Here is a 22,685-nt window from a genome sequence, read left to right as displayed (position 1 = left end):
GGTGCCCTGCACCCCAGCGCCTATGGGTAAGACGGCCCTGACCTTCAGTAGCTTAGGTAAAGCGAAGAACAAACCTAAATCCTGCCCTGCCGGCAGCCATGCTTTAGCCAAGCTGGCATGCTCTGAGCTGTATGGGAGACGAGGGAGAAAGCAGTTAAAAACTCTGTGTCAAATAGATCAACCAGCAGGCCGATGAGAGCCAATCCCTCAGTAATTGTCAATCACCCAGTAATTGGAGCTCAAGTCAAATTTAAAGTGCTGTACAGTGGTACCTCAGGTTACATACACTTCAGGTTACAGACTCTGCTAAGCCAGAAATATTACCTCAGGTTAAGAACTTTGCTTCAGGACGAGAACAGAAATTGTGCTCCGGCATCACAGCAGCAGCAGGAGGCCCCATTAGCTAAAGTGGTGCTTCAGGTTAAGAACAGTTTCAGGTTAAGAACAGAGCTCTGGAACGAATTAAGTACTTAACCCGAGGTACCACTGTACTGAAATTCCTCCATGGCACCCACACTGTGCAACACCCTCCCATCAGATGTCAAAGAGATAAGTAACTATACAACCTTTAGAAGACATCTGAAGGCAGCCCTGTATAGGGAATTTTTTAAATGTTTGATTATTATTTTTTAGGTTTCTGTATATGCTAGAAGCCGCCTAGAGTGTCTGGGTTGACCAGGACAGACGGACAGTGTACCAATAAGAAAATTATTATTATGAATTATTCCTCCCGTCTTGGAAAAACCGCAAGAACTCTTCACAGCACTTTAAAGACCAAGAAAGTCCACAAGCTGTTATAAGACTGCTAGCCCCCCTCCCTTTTCAAATACTGTACCTAAAATAACCATTCTTTTATTTTTAATTGCAGGAAGCATTTCTAACATGATTCCTACGGAGTTTTAACATGGTTGGGTTTTTTTTCTTTCAGTGAGGGTGCAGTGATTTGTAACGCAGAGAACTATTTTACTCAGTGTCAAAATATTTTGCGCAGAATTATATCAGTAAACCCGCAACGAGATATCGATGGCCTCCACAACATCTGGATTATTAAACCTGGAGCCAAATCCCGTGGCAGAGGTAAGAATATTATTACCCTTTGGTGAATAAAGACATCAAGCACAGGGATGCTTTTTGGGAAGTCTGAATAGGAGAAACATAGGTTCTGCTTGGCAGGTAAAAGCAATCCTATCCTATTCTCTTTTTAAGATGATGTCTAGACATCATCTTAAAAAGTAGAGACATCATCTTGCTGACAAAGATCCGTATAGTAAAAGCTATGGTTTTCCCAGTAGTGATGTATGGAAGTGAGAGCTGGACCATAAAGAAGGCTGATCGCCAAAGAATTGATGCTCTTGAGAGTCCCATGGACTGCAAGAAGATCAAACCTATCCATTCTTAAGGAAATCAGCCCTGAGTGCTCACTGGAAGGACAGATCCTGAAGCCGAGGCTCCAATACTTTGGCCACCTCATGAGAAGAGAAGACTCCCTGGAAAAGACCCTGATGTTGGGAAAGATGGAGGGCACAAGGAGAAGGGGATGACAGAGGACGAGATGGTTGGACAGTGTTCTCGAAGCTACCAACATGAGTTTGACCAAACTGCGGGTGGCAGTGGAAGACACAAGTGGCTGGCGTGCTCTGGTCCACGGGGTCACGAAGAGTCGGACACGACTAAACGACTAACCAACAACAACATCAATCCTATTCTCTCAGGCATTTGGAGTAAATTAGTAACCACTTTTCAGTTTTATTGTTCCCATACTCTGTTGGTTGTATTTATTAATTGGGTTGTTGTTAAGAAATGTTATTTATATGTGTCCTCAGTCATCTATGAAATATTAATTGTACACCAGTACAATACCAAACTGCGGGAGGCAGTGGAAGACAGGAGTGCCTGGCATGCTCTGGTCCATGGGGTCACGAAGAGTCGGACACAACTAAACAACAACAACAACAATACTGATAATGGTGCTTTTTCAAATAGGTTAATATAAAAGGACCCTCTTTTGGAGTAACTCTTACTTTTAGGGATTGTCTCTGGCTTTTAAAAATAAGATTATATTGCTTCTCAGCCTGCAAAATGCACAAATGGACTGAATTTATACGCTCTCTGGCCATTATGCACATTCCCCAATGGGATTTCAAGTATGGGCATTTCTCAGTTGAATTTTGTACATTTCCTGGCTAACATGCACATTCCCCAAAGGCTGCTGGGGATGATGTGTGATGACTGGAGAATGTACAGAAATCATTGAATAAATGCACATTTCCCAAGGCCTCTATAAGATTACCGTATTTTTCGCACCATAGGACGCACTTTTTTCCCTCCAAAAATGAAGGGGAAATGTGTGTGCGTCCTATGGTGCGAATGCAGGCTTTCGCTGAAGCCTGGAGAGCGAGAGGCATCGGTGCGCACCGACCCCTCTCGCTCTCCAGGCTTCAGGAAGCTATCCGCAAGCCTTGCAAGCCCGGCGGGAGTTCCCGCGGGCTCACAAGGCTTGCGGGCAGCAGCCTGCAGCCCCGGCGAGTGTCCGCAAGCCTTGCGCGCCCGGCGGGAGGTCCCACTGAGCGCGCAAGGCTTGGGGCGGCAATCTGTCACCCGAAGCACGGGGAGCCCTCCGGAGGGCTCTCCGTGCTTCGGGCGAGTGTCTGCAAGCCTTGCGCGCCCGGTGGGAGCGCGCGAGGCTTGGGGCGGCAGCCTGTCACCCGAAGCACGGGGAGCCCTCCGGAGGGCTCTCCGTGCTTCGGGCGAGTGTCTGCAAGCCTTGCGCGCCCGGCGGGAGGTCCCGACGGGCGCGTGAGGCTTGGGGCGGCAGCCTGTCACCCGAAGCACGGGGAGCCCTCCGGAGGGCTCTCCGTGCTTCGGGCGAGTGTCTGCAAGCCTTGTGCGCCCGGCGGGACCTCCCGCCGGGCGCGTGAGGCTTGGGGCGGCAGCCTGCAGCCCGAAGCACGGGGAGCCCTCCGGAGGGTGCCCCGTGCTTCGGGCAGGTGTGCGCAAGGCTTGGGGCGGCAGCCGCGGCTGGGGGGGGGGGAATAATTTTTTTTTATTCATTTCCCCCCCCAAAAAACTGAGGTGCGTCCTATGGGCCGGTGCGCCCTATAGAACGAAAAATACGGTATATATATTGACTGGGAAATGTGCACAATTCCCCCTTCTCAGGTCTTATACATTTGGAGGCTGCCTAATACTGGATTAGGTAAATGGTTCCTCTAGCTCAACAAAAGAACAGCAGCAGCTGTTCAAAGGTTTCAAACAGGAGACTTTCGTAATCCTACCTGGAGATAGTGAAGATTGAATCTGAGGTATTTTTTTTGCATGCAGATCAAATGCTGTGCCACTTAGCTACAGTCTCCCCAAAGCTACATTTTCTCACCTTGTATTCATGCATTGCTTTCTGTATACACTATTTTAAATATTCATATTTTTATTCTCTCTTTTTATGATTTTTTAAATTAAATTTTCTGTTTTACAATTTTGAATATTCATTTAAACAACCTTAAAACATCAAAAACTTCCCTTCTTCTCTTTCCATGGTTCGTTTCGCATAACATAAATCCCTGCATATTTTTTATAAGCCATTCAGTATTCCATTATTACATCCATCAAAACTTATTTACACTGTTGAATTTATCTTAATGCTGCCAACGTTTTCAAGTCTACACAATTACCCCTCATATATTCAACAAAGATTTTCCAGTCTCCTTTAAACGTATGTTCTTCTTGTTCTCTTATTCTGTATGTTAGGTCCGCAAGCTGCGCATTTTCCATTCCCATTTTTATTTTCATGTCTTCTAGAAATAGTATGCAAGAACCGACTGGATGATATATTAAAACTAGTGGAACCAACGGACCAGTTTCCAATAAAGGACCACAAGTGGGTTGTCCAAAAGTATATCGAAACTCCTCTATTGATCTTCGATACAAAGTTTGATATTAGACAGTGGTTTCTTGTGACAGACTGGAACCCGCTGACTATATGGTTCTACAAAGAAAGCTATCTGAGATTTTCCACGCAGCGCTTCTCCTTAGACAATCTGCACAGGTAACCAACAGTAGACCATGCTATAGTGTTTTTATTGTGTGGGACCTAGTTTGAGCACATGAAACCAAGGGGTGAATAAATGTGTTGACATTGTTGCGTGTCGAGGTCCCCAAGCCACCCCCCCAAATAACTCACAACAGACACATAATTTTTGCTTAAGGTTTTTGGCATAATTTTGGCCACAACTTTATTGAAATACATAAATGTGAGTGGTTGCTTAGGCATTGGTTAAGACTATCTGTCCCCCCACCTGGGGACAGAACAGACTTCCGGACACCAACGGAAGCCAGTAAGGGAAAACAATATTGGGGAGAAATGGAGCTGAGCCACAGGACTCACGTCTCCCCGCATGCTCCCTGGGGCTTGCCGGCCCTAGCCCCATTCCAGGGATTCGGACGAAAAGATAGCAAGCCCCTGGATTCCTTTAACGGAATTCCCTTTCCGCAGCAACCCAGCCTATCCTAACTCCTCCTCCAACCAATTTATAACCAATGCCTAACCGCAGCCTTACAAGTTGTGACGATTTGCTACGCAGTAGGCAAAAACCAAATGGCCCAGCCTATCAGCCAGAAGGATAAAATTCCTACCAGGCCCCTGCCCCAACGGCAGACGACCCCATGACAGACATAGCAAGGTCAACGTGAAACCCCTAAAATTAGGGCGGGTGGGCAGGTGATCCGGTGCACGCAGCGAAAGAGAAAGCTCAAAGCTGCGTACACAGAACTTAAAACGTTCGATCCCTCCCACCAAATTGCAACATAGAATTTAGCCCAGCAACTCAGCCATTCAGTCGTTGCCACAGGTCAGCTTAGTAACCCTGCCTGGCAACAGAGGGGTGGCATGGCAGACCCCACCGCAACACTTGCTCTCCATGAGGGAGAACACGCTTTATGAGAGAACCATGACACCACCATGAAGGCAGTGTGTGCTGATGATCTCATGTTTGCTTATTGTATAAAGCTGATTTTAGTCATGACAGCAGTTTGGATGTCTCGCTGCACATGACATTTTGTTGACAGAATAAGAGGTAAAAGGTTTGACCTCATTTTAATCCCTTAGTCTTCATCCGCAACGGAGGCAAAGCCTAAATACGTAAAACTGCATTTGATCTGGTTCTACCTAGCTTAAGTGAGAATGATCCAAGAAGTGAAAACTTGTTTCGACTCAACCAGAGACAGGTCATATTTCATTGCTAACACTGCTGGCCACAGACATTTTGCCACCTGAAGCGGAACCCGATGGTGACCCCCTCTCCCTTATTAAGGGCAATGCAAAGTCAAACGCCAGTGTCTGCCTTCATCTGTAAAAAAAGGTAAAGGTAAAGGACCCCTCACAGTTAAGTCCAGTCGCAGACGACTCTGGGGTTGCGGCGCTCATCTCGCTTTCAGGCCAAGGGAGCCGGCGTTAATCCGCAGACAGTTTTTCCGGGTCATGTGGCCAGCATGACTAAGCCGCTTCTGGTGCAACTGAACACCGAAGGCAGAGCAGCGCATGGAAACGCCACTTACCTTCCCACTGGAGTGGTACCTATTTATCTACTTGCACTTTTTGGCATGCTTTCGAACTGCTAGGTTGGAAGGAGCTGGGACCGAGCAACGGAAGCTCACCTCGTCATGGGGATTCGAACCGTCGACCTTCTGATCAGCAAGCCCAAGAGGCACAGTGGTTTAGACCACAGCGCCACCCGTGTCCCGCCTTCATCTGTACCCGTATCCAAAACTTTTTGATACTCTCTGAAGTGGTTTGCATTACCCTGTAGCATGGCAAGGCTGACCTTGTTGTCCAAAGTTCCTGTTGTGGCATTGGGAGTCACAAATCCACACCAAAACTGAAGCAAAACTCCTGCTGCAAACTGCAGTCTTGTCAGGTGCAATGCTTCTCCCATGTCTTCATTTTACTCTATATCCCTGAGTAATTTTAATACATTTAGGGCTTTATTGCTTTTTAATGGAACTCAACAGTGCTTTGACATTACTGGGACTTAAGTTTAGTCATGACTGCCATAATAATAATAATAATAATAATAATAATAATAATAATAATAATTATTATTATTATTATTATTATTTGCCACCCATCTGACTGAGTTGCCCCAGCCACTTGGGGCAACTCCCAACAGAATATTAAAAACACAATAAAACATCAAACTACTTTAAACATGACCAAACCTGGATCCAAGCCTATATCTTTAATTAGATTAGATTATTGTATTTTAATATAGATTATTGTATTTTAATATTCTGTTGGAAGCCGCCCAGAGTGGCTGGGGAAACCCAGCCAGATGGGTGGGGTATAAATAAATTATTATTATTATTATTATTATTATTATTATTATTATTATTAGTGGGATGTTTTTACACTTCCCCTTGAATTTATTTTTTACAAAAATGGTTTTCTTTCTACATTTCTGTGCCACATTTCTGTGCTTTATGACAGCAATTCTTGCATCCCATTTTCGCAGCTCGATTCACCTTTGCAATAACTCCATCCAGAAGAACTACAAGAACGCGCCAGACCGCAGTTCTCAGTTGCCGTATCACAATATGTGGACAAGCAGCAAATTCCAAGAGTATTTGCAGAAGAGGGGTCTTGGCCACGTCTGGCGTAATATTATCTATCCGTCCATGAAGAAGATATTAATCTACACAATGAAGATGGCCCAGGACCAAGTTGAACCTCGGAGGAGTAGCTTTGAACTCTACGGGGCAGATTTTATTCTCGGAAATGACTTTACACCTTGGTTGATTGAAATCAATAGTAGCCCAACCATGTACCCTTCGACCCCAATAACATCCAACCTGTGTGCTCAGGTTCAAGAAGACACAATCAAGATAGTTATAGACAGAAAACATGACAGGAACTGTGACATTGGACACTTTGAACTTCTCTGGAGACAGGTAAGAATTGTTTAAACTTTCTCTCTAATTAATTGGGAGCAGGTGGCACTGTGGGTTAAACCACAGAGCCTAGGACTTGCCAATCAGAAAGTCGGTGGTTCGAATCCCCGCAACGGGGTGAGCTCCCGTTGCTCAGTCCCTGCTCCTGCCAACCTAGCAGTTCGAAAGCACGTCAAAGTGCAAGTAGATAAATAGGTACCACTCTGATGGGAAGGTACCGTATTTTTCGCTCTGTACGACGCACCAGACCACAAGACACGCCTAGTTTTTGGAGGAAGAAAACAAGAAAAAAAATATTCTGAATCTCAGAAGCCAGAACAGCAAGAGGGATCGCTGTGCAGTGAAAGCAGCAATTCCTCTTGCTGTTCTGGCTTCTGGGATAGCTGCACAGCCTGCATTTGCTCCATAAGACGCACACACATTTCCCCTTACTTTTTAGAAGGGAAAAAGTGAGTCTTATAGAGCAAAAAATACGGTAAATGGCGTTTCCGTGCGCTGCTCTGGTTCGCGAGAAGCAGCTTAGTCATGCTGACCACATGACCCGGAAGCTGTACGCTGGCTCCCTCGGCCAATAAAGCGAGATGAACGCGCAACCCCAGAGTTGGTCACGACTGGACCTAATGGTCAGGGGTTCCTTTACCTTTAACCTTTTCAAAGATTCACCTTCATTATATTTAGACGCCAACCATGAAATGCAAATCTCGAAATAATTGAGGGGGGTATTGCTATTTATTATTATTGATTTTATTTATTAAATTTGTATACCAACCTTCATCCAAAGATCTCAGGGCAGTTCACAGTATAGATGTACAAAACACAAAGACAAAATACAGAATGAAAACAAGGACAAAATGAACCCATAATCACCACTCCCACAAACACATTTAAAAGAACATAGAATGTTCACTAATCAAAGGCCTGGTTGAAGAAGAATGTTTTTGCCTGGCTCCTGGAGATGTATAATGAAGGCACCAGGTGAACTTCCCTGGGGAGAGCATTCCACAGATGGGGAGCCACTGTAGAAAAGGCCCATTCTTGTGTTGCCACCCTCTGGACCTTTCATGAGGAAGCCACATGAAGAAGGTCCTCAGATGATGATCTCAGGGTCCAGTTAGATCCTATGGGGAGAGGTGGTTCTTTGAATTATTGCAGTCCTGAACTATTTAAGGCTTTATAGGTCAAAGCCAGCAATTCGAATTAGGCCCAGAAACTAATTGGCAGTCAGGCCAGGATTGGTGTAATATGCTCAAACCATCTTGCACTGGTGAGCAACCTGGCCGCTGAATTCTGCACCAGCTGAAGTTTCCAAACCATCTTCAGAGGCAGCTTCTGAAGCCTCACCTACAGAAATTCCCTCTTCTATGAAACTCTGAAAGACGCAGGAACTCCATCCTCTTTTCATCCAGCCAACCTGTCATTACCTCGGTATATAATTACCTCAGTACAGTGGTACCTTGGTTTTCGAACGGTTCTGGGAGTCGAACGGACTCCTGGAACAGACTAAGTTTGACAACCTTGAGTTTGACCTTGGTTGTTGAACTCAATCTGTTCTGGGAGTCCGTTCGACTCCCAGAACTGTTCGAAAACCAAGGCTCGGTTTCCAATTGGCTGCAAGAGCTTCCTGCACTCAATCGGAAGCCACGGAAGCCACGTCAGATGTTCGGCTTCCAAAAAACGTTTGCAAACCGGAACACTTACTTCTGAGTTTGTGGCATTCAGGAGCCGATTTGTTTGGGAGCCAAACCGTTCAGCAACCAAGGTACCACTGTACATAATTGTGAGAACAAACCCATTTGTTATAAGAGAGGAGTGCTGAAAACCACCATTTTGTTTTCCTCTACAGCCTATGTTGGATCTGCCACCGTTTAATCCTACAGACCTTTTTGTGGAAGGAATCAATGTTAAGAGACTGAAAAAGCATATAGTTAACATCACTAATTTTAATTTTCTCGAACCACTGCTGGGGGTAACACAACCTGTAACGGATCTAGAAAACGATGAAGACCGGGGGACACCTGCCAACAACAAGCAAATTGTAAAAGGAAAACATGGAAATAGTGCTCCTTGTCCTTTGCCAAAGACCCTCAAGAAGTTGCAAGACAAAAGCCTTAAAGTGAAAAGCACCTACAAAAAGCCTGCCCAAACCATAGACTTTCCTCGCATAGTTAATGGCCGTGGAGCAACCTCCGTGTCTGATAAGAAAAAGTCAAAGCCCATTAATGAGCCAAGCCTTCAGACTGGAAGTCAAGCTACCACTCCCTCTCAAAAGTCACATTCACTGGACTGGACATTACTTCAGCCCTCTATAGATGCAGGTAAAATGAGAATGAAAATATTTTACATATATCTTTATAAAATAAAACTTTTCCATATATATATATATATAGAGAGAGAGAGAGAGAGAGAGGAGACAATAAAATAAAATCAATTGATTAACTGATAACTAATTAGAGCAAATATTTGTTAAAACAGAAATATTAGGGGAAATCTCTATGAAGTTCACTTTGAAATTAAGCTCTACAAAGCAAAATTTTAATGACTTTCTGCCAGTTTAACCGTCTCAAATAATCCTATGGAAATGACATTATTTAATTCATATATTGGCATAAGTGGATAAAATTTGCAGGTGATGCTGAGGGCTACTGAAACTAGGGTGGGCATAGGATTTGGATAAATCCCAAACTGAAGCAGACCACTTCAGACAGCTTTTGGACTTGGGTTTTTCTGTCATCTGCCAAAGAAACTGACATTTTAGAGTCACCAAGGAAGCTTTCTCTCCTGTTACGCAACCGTCATTGAGAATTCTATAAGTTTGACTTTTAAGAATTTAAGAAGAAGAATCCTGATAGTTCAGGCCAAAGGCCTATGTTCTCCAGCTTCCTGTTCTCACAGTTGTGTAACCTGAGCAAAACGGTCCAGGTCCGGTCCCGAATCCAAGGGTTCCGCGAGAAGTCAGTCCGACAGGGCCAAGGCAGGACACCAGGCAAGGTCAGGCACAGGATCACAGGCAGGTTCTGGCAAACAGCAACATTGCTCCCGCAAGCTGGGGCGGGGTCCAGCAGCCTTTTATTCTGTCAGGGTAATGGCCGGTCCTGATCCCCCAGTGACTCACCTCCCTGTCTCGCCCGAAGGCGAGCACTCCTGCTGCGAGTACTCAGGTCTCTCCTTCTCTCAGACCTCAGTCTCTGCAGCTTGGGAGATGTCGCTGGGTTACTAGACCCAGAGGCCACCTCAGCCTCTCCTGACCCAACTGGTAGTGGAGCAGCTGTAAGTGATTGCCCAGCTGGAGGCAACAAGGTAATCCCCACATCTGGAGCCAGGGCAGGCTCAGGCCCCTGACTCGGCCCAGCTGGTGCTTGTTGCAGGGGAAACTGGGCAGACTGGGGCTCTTCAGAATCAAACCCCAGACTAGGTTCAGCTGCTGCCTGAGGCAAAGGATCTGGTGCGGACTGAGACTTCTCTGGCTCCGAGTCCAAGCCCGAGTCCCAGGCCATCACACCAGTGGTCAACCAGATGCCTATCGGAAGCCTACAAGAAGAACTCGGATACAAGACTTGCTTTCCTTACTTATCATTCCCAGAAACTGGCACTCAGAGACATATTGCCTCCAACAGTAGAGATAGACCACAACCATTGTTGCTAGAGCTGTGGATACCCTTATCATCCATGCACTTATCAAATCCCTTTTATGGTGGTGCCCAACATTACCTCTTGTGAATTCCATTGTTTAACTGTGCACTGTGTCTTTCTCTTACCTGCCTCAATCTTCCAACATTGAACTTCATTGGACGGCCATAATTCCTTGTACAGTGGTACCTCGGGTTACGTACGCTTCAGGTTACAGACTCCACTAACCCAGAAATAGTGCTTCAGGTTAAGAACTTTGCTTCAGGATGAGAACAGAAATTGTGCTCCGGTGGCGTGGCGGCAGCGGGAGGCCCCATTATCTAAAGTGGTGCTTCAGGTTAAGAACAGTTTCAGGTTAAGTACGGACCTCCGGAACGAATTAAGTACTTAACCTGAGGTACCACTGTACTATAAAAGAGGGAGAAGAACTTTTGTCTATGCACTTTCTCTACACCATGCACAATCTTGTACCTCTCTAGCATGCCACCTCTTAACTTGTGCTCCCTCGCCAAAAAACTGAAAAGTGGCCACTATCGTAATCTCTCTCATAGCCAAGTTGCTCCAGTTCCTCGGCCACTTTCTGGAACTTTTCCATATCTATATCCTTTCTGAGGTGAAGGCACCAGAAGTGTACGCAGTATTTCAAGTGCAGTCACACCATATAATTTTAGGAGTCAATTATGAAATTGGCAGTTTTGTTTTCCGTTCATTTCCTAATGATCCCTAACACGGAGTTCACCTTTTTCACAGCTGCTGTTGACATCTTCTTCAAGCTGTCTACTACAGTCCCAAGGTTTCGTGTCTGGTCAGTCTCCATGAGTTCAGATCACGCTAGCATATATGTGAAATTAGGATTCCTTTGCCCCAATACATCATTTTACACTAGGTTGCATTGAGTTAATTTGCCATTTTACTTCCTCTACACCCAGTTTGGATAGGTCCCTTTGGAGCTTCTCATAATCTTTTTTTGTTCATACCACCCTGAACACTGCTCATCCCAGTTGATCATTTCTGAGCACTTTCTACAGCCCTCCACTGCAATAATTGTGTTTCCGCCTCTGTTCTCTGGTTCCTATTTCTTAACCAGTTCCTGATCCATAAGATGACCTGTCCTCTTATCCTTCAAATTCTAATCTTACTCAGGAGTCTTTGGCATGTTACTTTGAACATCCAAGTACACAATATTTACAGAATCACCTTTATCTATATGCTTGTTGACACACAAAGAACTCTCAAAGGTTAGTGAGACATTACCATTGTAGAGGCCATGCAGATTCTTCTTCACCAAGACTTGTTCTTCTACATGCTTGTTAATTCCACATTTAATATTGCTTTCCACTAACTTTCCTGGAGCAGATGTTAAGCTAACTGGCCTGTAATCTCCTAGATCCCTCCTGTATCCCTTCTTAAAAACTGATGCTACATGGGCTACTTTCCAGTTCTCAGCATCTGAAACTGACCATAGGGACAAGTCAATCTTTTTTTGTTAGAAGATCAGCAATTTAATATTTGAGCTATTTAAGAACACTCTGGTGGATGCCATTTAGACCTGGCAATCTATCAGTTTTTAATTCATCAATAAGGCCTACAAATTTGTCTCACCACCACTATTTGTCTCAGTTCCTCAGATGGTAGGCACAGGGAGAGGCAAAGAATTATTTCAGCACTCAGCTACTTAAATCACTTGTTACTTGATTCTGTGCAATTGGGTCGAGATGCTTCATCAGCTGAAGCTGTGCTCTTGCTCATGGAACCAATTTTCACTTGTGTCCGGTAGCGACTTTTAAAAGTGATAACTTAACTGGTTGGCCAGAAACACCTAAGATCATTTATAGTTATTAAATCCGATTGGATGCGTTTCCATCATTGAAAATATCTGCTATATGTGGTAGCTATTGGGATGGGAAGAAAACAAGGATAATATAAGCATGATTGGTAAACTATTACTACATGAAAGGCAGGGTAGGGCATCTTTAATTGGCTCAAGTTCTATTTGTGAAAGAGAAGAGAAGGCTCTTGAAACAGAAAGAAAGTTGGAAAAGGGATATTTTTGACCTAACCAAGGCCTGAAAATGATTAGCGCCATCAATGGCATTAAGTAACGTTTATCCTGAATTTTAAAGGCAACTGGCTGCTAAGTTTGGAAAACTGTTGGGAATCCATTGCTGGCATCTAGGTTGAGCAGGCTTTTAAAATATTTCATTCCGAGGCCAAAATGCCCTGACTTAATTGCAAACATTGTCAGACCCTCCAAGTGTTCCTATTTTCCAGGGACAGTCCCAGATTTACAAAAGCTGTCCTGGTTTCTGATTTGATCCCGGAATGTCCCGCTTTCCCTTAGGACGTCCCTATTTTCATCGGAGAAATGTTGGAGGGTATGGTAGGATGCCCCTGTTTTTATTGGAGGAATGTTGGCGGGTACGGAGTTATGCAGCCTCCAAGCCAAGGAGATAAGTACAGTGGTACCTCTAGTTGCAGACTTAATCCGTTTTGGGGTGCCATTCGCACCCCGAAAAGGCCGCAACTAGAGCACCTCTTCTGCGCATGTGTGCGGCACGATCGAGCGCTTCTGCACGTGCGTGGGCGGTGAACCCAGAAGTAAACACTTCTGGGTTTGCTGTGTTCGTAAGCTGAAAGTCTGTAACAAGAGCGGAACGCAACACGAGGTATTAACTATACAACCTTTAGAAGACATCTGAAGTCAGCCTTGTATTGGGAAGTAATGCTTTATTATGTTTTTATTTATGTTGGAAGGTGCCCAGAGTGGCTGGGGCAACCCAGTCAGATGGGTGGGATAATAATAATAATAATAATAATAATAATAATAATAATAATAATAGAATAGGACAGCCCTATTTTTATTGGAGAAATGTTAGAGAGTATGCACTGCTTCTCTGCAGAGTCTTTTGTAGAATCCTGGTAAAAGGAGCATTGCTAACTATGCAATTCAGTGTTGATGGGCGTTAATATTTGCTCTCTCTCTAAAGGTCTGCAGAACAAAAGCAAGAAGATTCCATGCCTAATTTGTGGAGATGGTTTCCAGTCAGAGAAAGCTTGTAAACACTGCAGCTCTTTTTGTGCGACTGTATTACAAGGCGATTCATACCTACCTATGGGTCCGTGTTCTCCTCCTGAAAAGATGACCAAGAACAGGCTGACCATCCCATGTTATGGACTTCCAAAATACCTTTGACTGTATTCAAAGTGCTTTGAGAAAGTGTTTTTTAAAAAGCCAATTCCCCAAACCTCAGACAGAGCTCAAGAACTTTCCTTGTATATAAAAAGAAGAAGAAAATGCTGAAAGGCCCCTTTTCTTATCAAATAGCTGTAGCCGATTCTACAGCAGAAATGCTGTGGGAAAGAATGGAAGCTGTGCTATGAATGCAAGTCCGAGAATTTCAAACTGCTGTAGCATACCTTGCAAGGAAAAAATGTGTGTGACGTAATGCGGATGGTTATTTTTAAATTGGGAAAGGTGTGTTCAGAGGGATGAATAGGATCAGAGAAGCAGGGCAAGGGCAGGCTGGGTGCACAGAGTTTGACCTTTATTGCGTGGCGAGTCCCCCTCCCTCCTTGTGAAATAAAGACACAGGACACAGAATTAAAGGTTAATGGGCGTGAAAGGCCACAACTTTATTGATCACAGGAATTGAGTGGTATTGGCTTAGGCATTGGTCCTATCGACTAACTGGCTTCAGCTTGATTGCATGAAGGCCGGTGAGGGTTAACCACCAGCAGGGGGAGTCCTGCTGAAGTACGTCAACTAGGATCCCCCCGGGGTCACCGCTCGGGGGTGTGCCTTAGGCCCACACCTCCATAGGCTTCGGACAGGGCAACGCCCCCGGAATCCTTTAATGGACTATCCTTTGCTTTGGGGGAAGCTGATGGCGCTTCCTTCCCCCTCTCATTTGCATAACAGTACCCCTACCAATGCCTAACCGCCAATGCCGAAAAATTTGCTACGAGGTAGGTGAAAAACCAAATGGCTGGTGCCAATTTGCCAAGTGGAGAAAATTCCTACCAGGCCCCTTGACGGCGACCAACCGAAGTCCATAGCAATGTCAGGGAGCTAAACCTAAGGGTGGGCAGGGTGAGAAACCGGAGAAGCTGGAACGTGGCAGAGAGGAAAATCCTCGGGCGCGCCTGCCCTAAATACCCCAGGCCACGCCTCTCTGGCCAGCCGATTGGCTGGTCGTGTCGATGACGCGCCCGAGGATTCCCTCATTCTCGCGGGGGCTGTGAGCCAGCCCCTGCGTGCGTGGAGAGGGGGAGGGGCCCGCAACCCCACCTCCTCTCCAGCTCGGAAGTGGCTTTGTAACCACAGGACTTAAGGAACATGAAGGGAGCAATTCCCTGTGACACACTTTTATAGGTCTTCCGAAATGGTGAATTGACCTCCAGTAGTGGTGATGAAAAAGAAGGGCTTGCTCCATTGACCGTTAGCTTCACCAGTCATGCAATCTATGTGGTGCGACTCATGCAACATGTTGGTGATTAATATACACAGAATAATAATGATATATTCTTTATCAACCTTCTGAGAAAAATACAAACATTAAACAAAGCCACAGAGACTTGCGAACTACCCAACCCAAGATGAACTTATTGTCGGTTTCAAGCCAAAAGTCAGAGGAATTGGCCACCCTCCAGGTGCCCGGCTTGAATCCTTGTTGACCTCCCTGTCTGCGACTCCCGGCAAGATCAGGCGAGATCTCAATCGGCGATCCTTCTCAACATGAGAAGAACACACCACTCCTCCCCTACCATCCCCAGGGAGGGGAGAGAGACAGACAGAAATGTATTTACATGCCTTTATTTCTGTCCTTCCAGCAGTACAGAGAAAACGTGACTGCACTCTCTCATCACCAACAGCAGAGAGAGAATAGCTCCACCCATGTACTTCCAGTACAGATCATGTGACACTCTGAGCTAACATCCGGTGCTCAGTGGTGTGAATAGACTGTCCTTTGTTCCCACGGTACAGTCCCATAACATCAACATCCTGTTTGGCTTTCTAGCCATCTGGAGCACTCAGCTGCATTGCTCCTTTTTCGTAACACTTATAATGTCTGGTTTCAATAGATTTTTCAAATGCTTAACTCAGTCTTTTAGATAAGTTCATGAACATACCAACAAAAGGTAAGTTCGGTGTTATTCACAATACCGAGAGATGCTAGTAGAGTTGTAGATAGATGTTAATGAAGTTGTAGATGACAGGGTGCTGGCGTTTTGCACCTGTTTTGCCCTGGCAGTTCAAATAATCTAGAGGCCACTGTTTGCCTCCAGTGGAGCCCTTTTACTGGTAGCACACTTGGGAGTGTGCAGGTAGCACACTCCCAAGATAGTTTTCCAGGCTGCTTCAGTGGTCTAATCTCAAAGTCTTGATACGTATATTGAAATTCACTGATAATAATTCAAACCAAATCTTATTAGAAATAGCTTAATGCACTTCTAAATGATCAATTAAATCAAAAATACATATTCATTATACATAAAATCAAACTTACTACAGAAATTTATACATATTCTTACATCTTATAGAGAATACAGTGGTACCTCGGGTTACAATCGCTTCAGGTTACATACGCTTCAGGTTACAGACTCCGCTAACCCAGAAATAGTACCTCAGGTTAAGAACTTTGCTTCAGGATGAGAACAGAAATCGTGCTCTGGTGGCGCAGCAGCAGTGGGAGGCCCCATTAGCTAAAGTGGTGCTTCAGGTTAAGAACAGTTTCAGGTTAAGAACGGACCTCCGGAACGAATTAAGTACTTAACCCAAGGTACCACTGTACTCTTTCTTGGCTTAAGCTTAAGAAACTGATTTGCTTAGCAAATTACAGTGGTACCTTGGGTTACATATGCTTCAGGTTACAGACTCCGCTAACCCAGAAATAGTGCTTCAGGTTAAGAACTTTGCTTCAGGATAAGAACAGAAATTGTGCTCTGGCAGTGCGGCGGCAGCGGGAGGCCCCATTAGCTAAAGTGGTACTTCAGGTTAAGAATAGTTTCAGGTTAAGAACGGATCCCCAGAATGAATTAAGTACTTAACCCGAGGTACCACTGTAACCCTGTTTGGATCTGGATATAAATACACTCCTTCATTACTAATTGCTCAGCAGGTGTTTAACATTGGTAAAAAATGAGGAGGTGTAGGAAAGGATGAAGGCAACGGTGAGGTAGATGCTGACAATACATACATCATATGTATTTCACATACAGATTTCAATGCCCATAACTATGGTCAAATCTATACAATCTTTGTGGGCAAATGCTCAAACCTGTCAGGTGCATGACTGCCAACGTAGGAGTGAAATCTGAGATTGAAATGGCTCAGTCAAGGAAGAATTTGAACCTCCCTTGCACCTGCAGGCATGTACAGGAGCCTTCTTCATGTTTTCAAAACCCTGGTATCAGAACTCTGGCTGACAGTGGGCACCTGGGGCACTGCCCTGTGCCCAGGGGCGGGGCCATCCATCCATGGGGCGGGGCAAGCCGGGGCAGGATGCTCCGTGGGGCTTCCGAGGAGTCTGCCTGCCTCCTCCCACTCAGCTGACCTACAGCTGAGGGGGAGACGGTGGGAGGACTGTTTGGGCAGTGCAGGGCCTGCACGCGCCCAAGCCACCGTGACTCTCCCAGGGCAGTGACAAGCCCAAGGTCACCCAGCAGCTGCATGTGGAGGAGCAGGGAATCGAACTCAGTTCACCAGATTACGAGTCCACTGCTCTTAACCACTACACCACACTGGCTCTCAACACTTAATCCGTTCCGGAAGTCTGTTCCAAAACCAAAGCGTTCCAAAACCAAGACGCGCTTTCCCATAGAAAGTAATGCAAAACGGATTAATCCGTTCCAGACTTTTGAAAACAACTCCTAAAACAACAATTTAACATGAATTTTACCATCTAACGAGACCATTGATCCATAAAATGAAAGCAATAAACAATGTACTGCAGTCACACAATCAATCAATCAGTAGCTGAACTGGGTTCCACACAGCCACAAAAACAAAACAAAAAGAGGCGCAGAAGCAAAAACACAAAATAAGTAGCAAAAACAGACAGACCTCAGCGTAACACTCAAAACAGAAGTGTGGCAGTCAAAACGGAGCACGTTTGGCTTCCAAAAAAAGTTCACAAACCGGAACACTTACTTCCGAGTTTGCAGTGTTCAGGCTCCAAGTTGTTTGAGTACCAGGGCGTTTGGGAACCAAGGTACCACTGTAAAGGATAATATGGAGCACCCCAGTTTTCAAGCTATTCAGTTTCAGTGAAGGATTCCAAAAGCTTTGCTATATATCAGTTATCCGTATCCCAGTGTTCTCAAACTGTAAGCCCTGTCTGTGGAGCACTGACAACAGGGTAAGACCACAGACTTAGGGACACTTGCCAAGGAATGAGTTCCATTAAATTCAAATCGGCTTGCTTCTGGTCAACATATATAGGATTACACTGCAAAGAGGTGTTTCTGTACTAAGAGAAGCTATATCTGTGGGGCTAGGACACTGACAAACTGGAACGTGTCCAGAGGAGGGCAACCAAAATGGTCAAAGGCCTGGAAACGATGCCTTATGAGGAACGGCTAAGGGAGCTGGGCATGTTTAGCCTGGAGAAGAGGAGGTTAAGGGGTGATATGATAGCCATGTTCAAATATATAAAAGGATGTCACATAGAGGAGGGAGAAAGGTTGTTTTCTGCTGCTCCAGAGAAGCGGACACGGAGCAATGGATCCAAACTACAAGAAAGAAGATTCCACCTAAACATTAGGAAGAACTTCCTGACAGTAAGAGCTGTTCGACAGTGGAATTTGCTGCCAAGGAGTGTGGTGGAGTCTCCTTCTTTGGAGGTCTTTAAGCAGAGGCTTGACAACCATATGTCAGGAGTGCTCTGATGGTGTTTCCTGCTTGGCAGGGGGTTGGACTCGATGGCCCTTGTGGTCTCTTCCAACTCTATGATTCTATGATTCTAGATGTGCTGATTCAGACAGTAGGTGGCACCAGGCATTGTATGACGGCTCTGTTTCACTGATCTAGGAACGGGGAAAACTGCCTTATAGCAAGTCGGAACACTAGACTATCTATCTTTCAGGGTGGATAAAAATAAATGATTTAAAAAATAAATACATCAGATTTTCTCGATTTAAATTGGATTTTTTTTTAAAAAAATGCTTCCTACAGATAGTTAAATAGAAAAGTTACATTATAGTCCAAAGGCTATTCCTCAGGAAAAAAACAATTTGTTTTAAGCTTTTCATGTGTGCTAAAACTCAAAGGTTTTTTTTAAAATAGTTTAATCACATCAGTTAACAAACATGGATACATTTGCTATAATGTTATTGTTTTAGTTAAATAAATTGTTTAAATTGTTATTAAGGAAATGATTATTTTTCTCCTTCCAATAAAGCACAGCAGAAAAATTGTCCAAATATAAACAGTTAACTTATTAAACCTCACAATAATTTCACAATTATCTGTCTATGTATTTCTATTAGTATAACCAAATCAGTAATTTTTGATATAACTGTAAAAACTACTCTGAAAATTTATTATTCCAAAAATGAAACCTTCATCTGGTTGTAAATATTAAGATCATACCAGCAAGAATGAGCCTTTCTGTAAAAAAAAGAAAAAAAAAAGATTTAAATCAAGCCTTACTGACTAGTGATTTAAATCAATTTGATTTAAATCAAACCCACCCTGCTATCTTTATTGTCTAAATTATTCGGGTTTCAGGCACAAATCTTTATAGCCCTTTGTACTCTGCCATTAAGTTACAGTCCTTTCCCTTTCAATAAGACCCATTTCTAGTTACCGTATTTTTTGCTCTATAAGACTCACTTTTCCCTCCTAAAGAAGAAGAAGAAGAGTTTGGATTTGATATCCCGCCTTTCACTCCCTTTAAGGAGTCTCAAAGCGGCTAACATTCTCCTTTCCCTTCCTCCCCCACAACAAACAATCTGTGAGGTGAGTGGGGCTGAGAGATTTCAAAGAAGTGTGACTGGCCCAAGGTCACCCAGCAGCTGCATGTGGAGGAGCGGAGACGCGAACCCGGTTCCCCAGATTACGAGACTACCGCTCTTAACCACTACACCACACTGTAAGGGGAAATGTGTGTGCGTCTTATGGAGCAAATGCAGGCTGCGCGGCTATCCCAGAAGCCAGAACAGCAAGAGGGATTGCTACTTTCACTGCGCAGTGATCCCTCTTGCTGTTCTGGCTTCTGAAATTCAGAATATTTTTTTCTTGTTTTCCTCCTCCAAAAACTAGGTGCGTCTTGTGGTCTGGTGTGTCTTATAGAGCGAAAAATACGGTATGTGTTATACTCAGAGAAGACCCACTAAGACCAATTAACTTAAGTCCATTGATTACATTGGATCTACTCTGAGAAGGACTTAGATGACCATCAGCTTAGGTTTGTACCCATGCAATGTGAGCAAAAGCATCTTTACTCACTTCCAGTAGGTTCAAAAGGATTTACTCCTTAAGTAAGTATGCCTAGGATTCCGTTTCTCTTTTAAATGGCATTAGCCTTTTTTGCCACAACATCACATTGTCGATGGATGTTCTTGAGGAATGAAGATGGACCACAAATAAAGCAAGATTCTGTTCAGAAATGAAACTGCTTGGCTAAGTCGCTATGACAGATCTCTTATTTGTGGCTTCAGAATATTTACAGTCCACTTCACAAGATTCCTTGAAATTTGGATTGCAAATGTTTGAGATCTAGATTGCAATGACTCTTTTTACCTTGGTCTTCATATGAACATATGAAATACTGTTCCATCTAATCCAGTATTGTCTACTCTATGGTGTCTGATAGCAGTGCTTCAAAATCATTGCCAGGAGACTGAATTGGGGGCAAAACGTTTGTTCTGTCACTGCATTTATGGAACCTGTTTAATCGTTGAATCTGGCCCAAATTTCCCTCCTCAACCATCTTCATTCGCTGTTTAATGTGCTGCCTGCTGAGAAATCTCATCCTTACAATGCTTGGAAAACAGACAGAATAGCCAAATGTTGTTTCCAATAAAATATGCACTGGAAGTTTGGGAAACACGTTATTATCATGTTCTTCTCCCCTTAGCACTATTTTACATGCTGAGAAATAGAGCTACTGGAAAACTCTGAACTGAGTCGCTCCAGCCTTTGGATGGGGGCTCTAGTTAATTCAGACCCATGTCAAACTTCAAGTAAAATACATGGGCATCTAAAATAGGTCGTCATAGGACCTAAATTGTGTGTGTGTGTGTGTGTGTGTGTGAATAATTTCATTTGTTTGTTTTAAGTCATAGACATAAGTGTAAGGCAAAAAGTGTATCCTGAGGCCATTGTGGGCCCAGTGGCACCATGACAACATATTACTACCATAATCTCATGTGACTTTTGAAAGAAAGGCACAAGATCTCCTTAAGTAGGCATTAGACTTTGAAACAATAATTGCACAGAAGAATTATGCGATTCACACACACACACACACACACACACACACACACTTCAGAAACAGTGCCTACGTGTTTTATTTGCCCAGGAAATAATAGGGTTGGGTGTTTGTTATGTACTGAGCTGAATCCTAGAACAATAGGATCCAGAATGCAGCAGTCTGATTGGTCCGCAGGAGCCACCCAATCCAGCTCCAGGTGGAAGTGAATCAGCGACCTGATTGGCCTGCAGGAGCAGCCAATCAGACTCCTGGATGAAGTGAATCAGCAAACTGATTGGCCTGCAGGAGCAGCCAATCAGGCTTCTGGAGGAAGTGAATCCACAACCTGATTGACCTACAGGAGTAGCCCGGAATTAACCAATCAAGCAGGGCCCATTGTGTAAATAATGTATATATAGCTAGACGTTTTGGGGAAAGTTTCATTCATTGCTACTACGAGCTGAATAAACAGCATGAAATTCACACTCGACTCTGAGTATATTTCAGTGTTGGTGGTGGTTCTGAATGAGAAAATGATGCTCATTGCCTCCTTTTCTTGCACTGTGTTCCCAGTCCAGATACCTACCCTTCCCCACTTGTAAAAATTTAAAGAAGCCAGAAATGCATTCACGCACCTCTGTTTCCATATCCAGTTTGTGCCTAAGGCTGTCACCTCAGTCCTTGCTCAACTGGGAGTAAGTCCCACTGAATTCAACAGGTCTTCTGAGTAGACATATTTACTGTCTACTGTCATAGCAAAAGAATGCTCTGGCTGAGACCCTGAATATCTTTCACATGATGTACTGAGGTGTATTGAACAACCTCTAGGAAAACATGCCATTTGCACAAATCACAGTTCTCCCTGAGGCTCTCATTGTAGCAGAAGACAATTTGAATGGGTGGTCTTCTGGCCAGATTTTTTTTAAAAAAAATTATTTATACTTTTCAGGTTTATATATTTAATTAATTTTACAATCATTTTAACATTTCAAAGTTTGACTTCCTTCCCCCTCTTTCTGCGGTTCCTTAAATTTATTTTTTAAAGATCTTCTGCATATCCAATTTCATTTAATTTGCTCATCTAATTATCTACTTTAAATATATACTGCAGTTAAACTGCAGGTTATTACAATAATCCTGCCAATGTTTTTATCTGTTTGCAATTTATCTGTAAATATTCAATAAACCATTTCCATTCTTTTATAAAAAAATTATTATCTTGATTTCTTATTCTTCCGGTAAGTTTTGCCATTTCTGCATATTCCATAAGTTTTTGAATCCATTCTTCCTTTGCTGGGACTTTTGCTTCTTTCCACTTTGGGGCAAGTAGCATTTGTGCTGCTGTAGTAGCATACATAAATAAATTTCTATACAATTTAGGTAGTTCTGTCCCTATAATTCCCAAAAGAAAAGCTTCTGTTTTCCCCCCCAAAGGTTATTTTGAACATCCTTTTCAATTCATTATATATCATTTCCCAGTAAGCTTTAACCTTACTACAAGACCACCACATATGATAAAAAAAAACCTTTCTTTTTACATTTCCAACACTTGTTTGATTTAGATGTATACATTTTTGTCAGTTTACTTGGTGCCAGATACCAACAATATATAATTTTCAAATAATTTTCTCTTAAACCATAACATGTTGTTAATTTTATATCCATATTCTGCAATCATTCCCATACTTCCATGTCTATGACAAA

At 43.7% G+C, this 22,685-nt stretch overlaps 1 protein-coding gene across 4 annotated transcripts in view; it reads left to right on the top strand.

The window, feature by feature from the left end:
- The window catches only part of TTLL8 (tubulin tyrosine ligase like 8), a 40,629-nt gene extending 26,617 nt beyond the window's left edge, over positions 1 to 14,012 (top strand). For 2 of the 4 annotated variants that reach the window (XM_053406301.1, XM_053406304.1), the window contains 5 exons: positions 929 to 1,077; positions 3,796 to 4,042; positions 6,504 to 6,939; positions 8,783 to 9,254; positions 13,554 to 14,012. In XM_053406301.1, coding sequence (XP_053262276.1) covers positions 929 to 1,077; positions 3,796 to 4,042; positions 6,504 to 6,939; positions 8,783 to 9,254; positions 13,554 to 13,759 — 1,510 coding nt within the window. In that variant the 3' untranslated portion in view covers positions 13,760 to 14,012. Of the gene's footprint in view, positions 1 to 928; positions 1,078 to 3,795; positions 4,043 to 6,503; positions 6,940 to 8,782; positions 9,255 to 11,316; positions 11,372 to 13,553 lie in introns of all 4 variants that reach the window. The other 2 variants (XM_053406303.1, XM_053406302.1) reach the window with 2 other exon arrangements.
- The last annotated feature ends 8,673 nt before the right edge of the window (positions 14,013 to 22,685 follow it).

This window comes from Podarcis raffonei, chromosome 10, assembly GCF_027172205.1.
Source record: "Podarcis raffonei isolate rPodRaf1 chromosome 10, rPodRaf1.pri, whole genome shotgun sequence".
NCBI lineage: Eukaryota > Metazoa > Chordata > Lepidosauria > Squamata > Lacertidae > Podarcis > Podarcis raffonei.
This window is presented reverse-complemented; position numbering and strand designations above follow the sequence as displayed.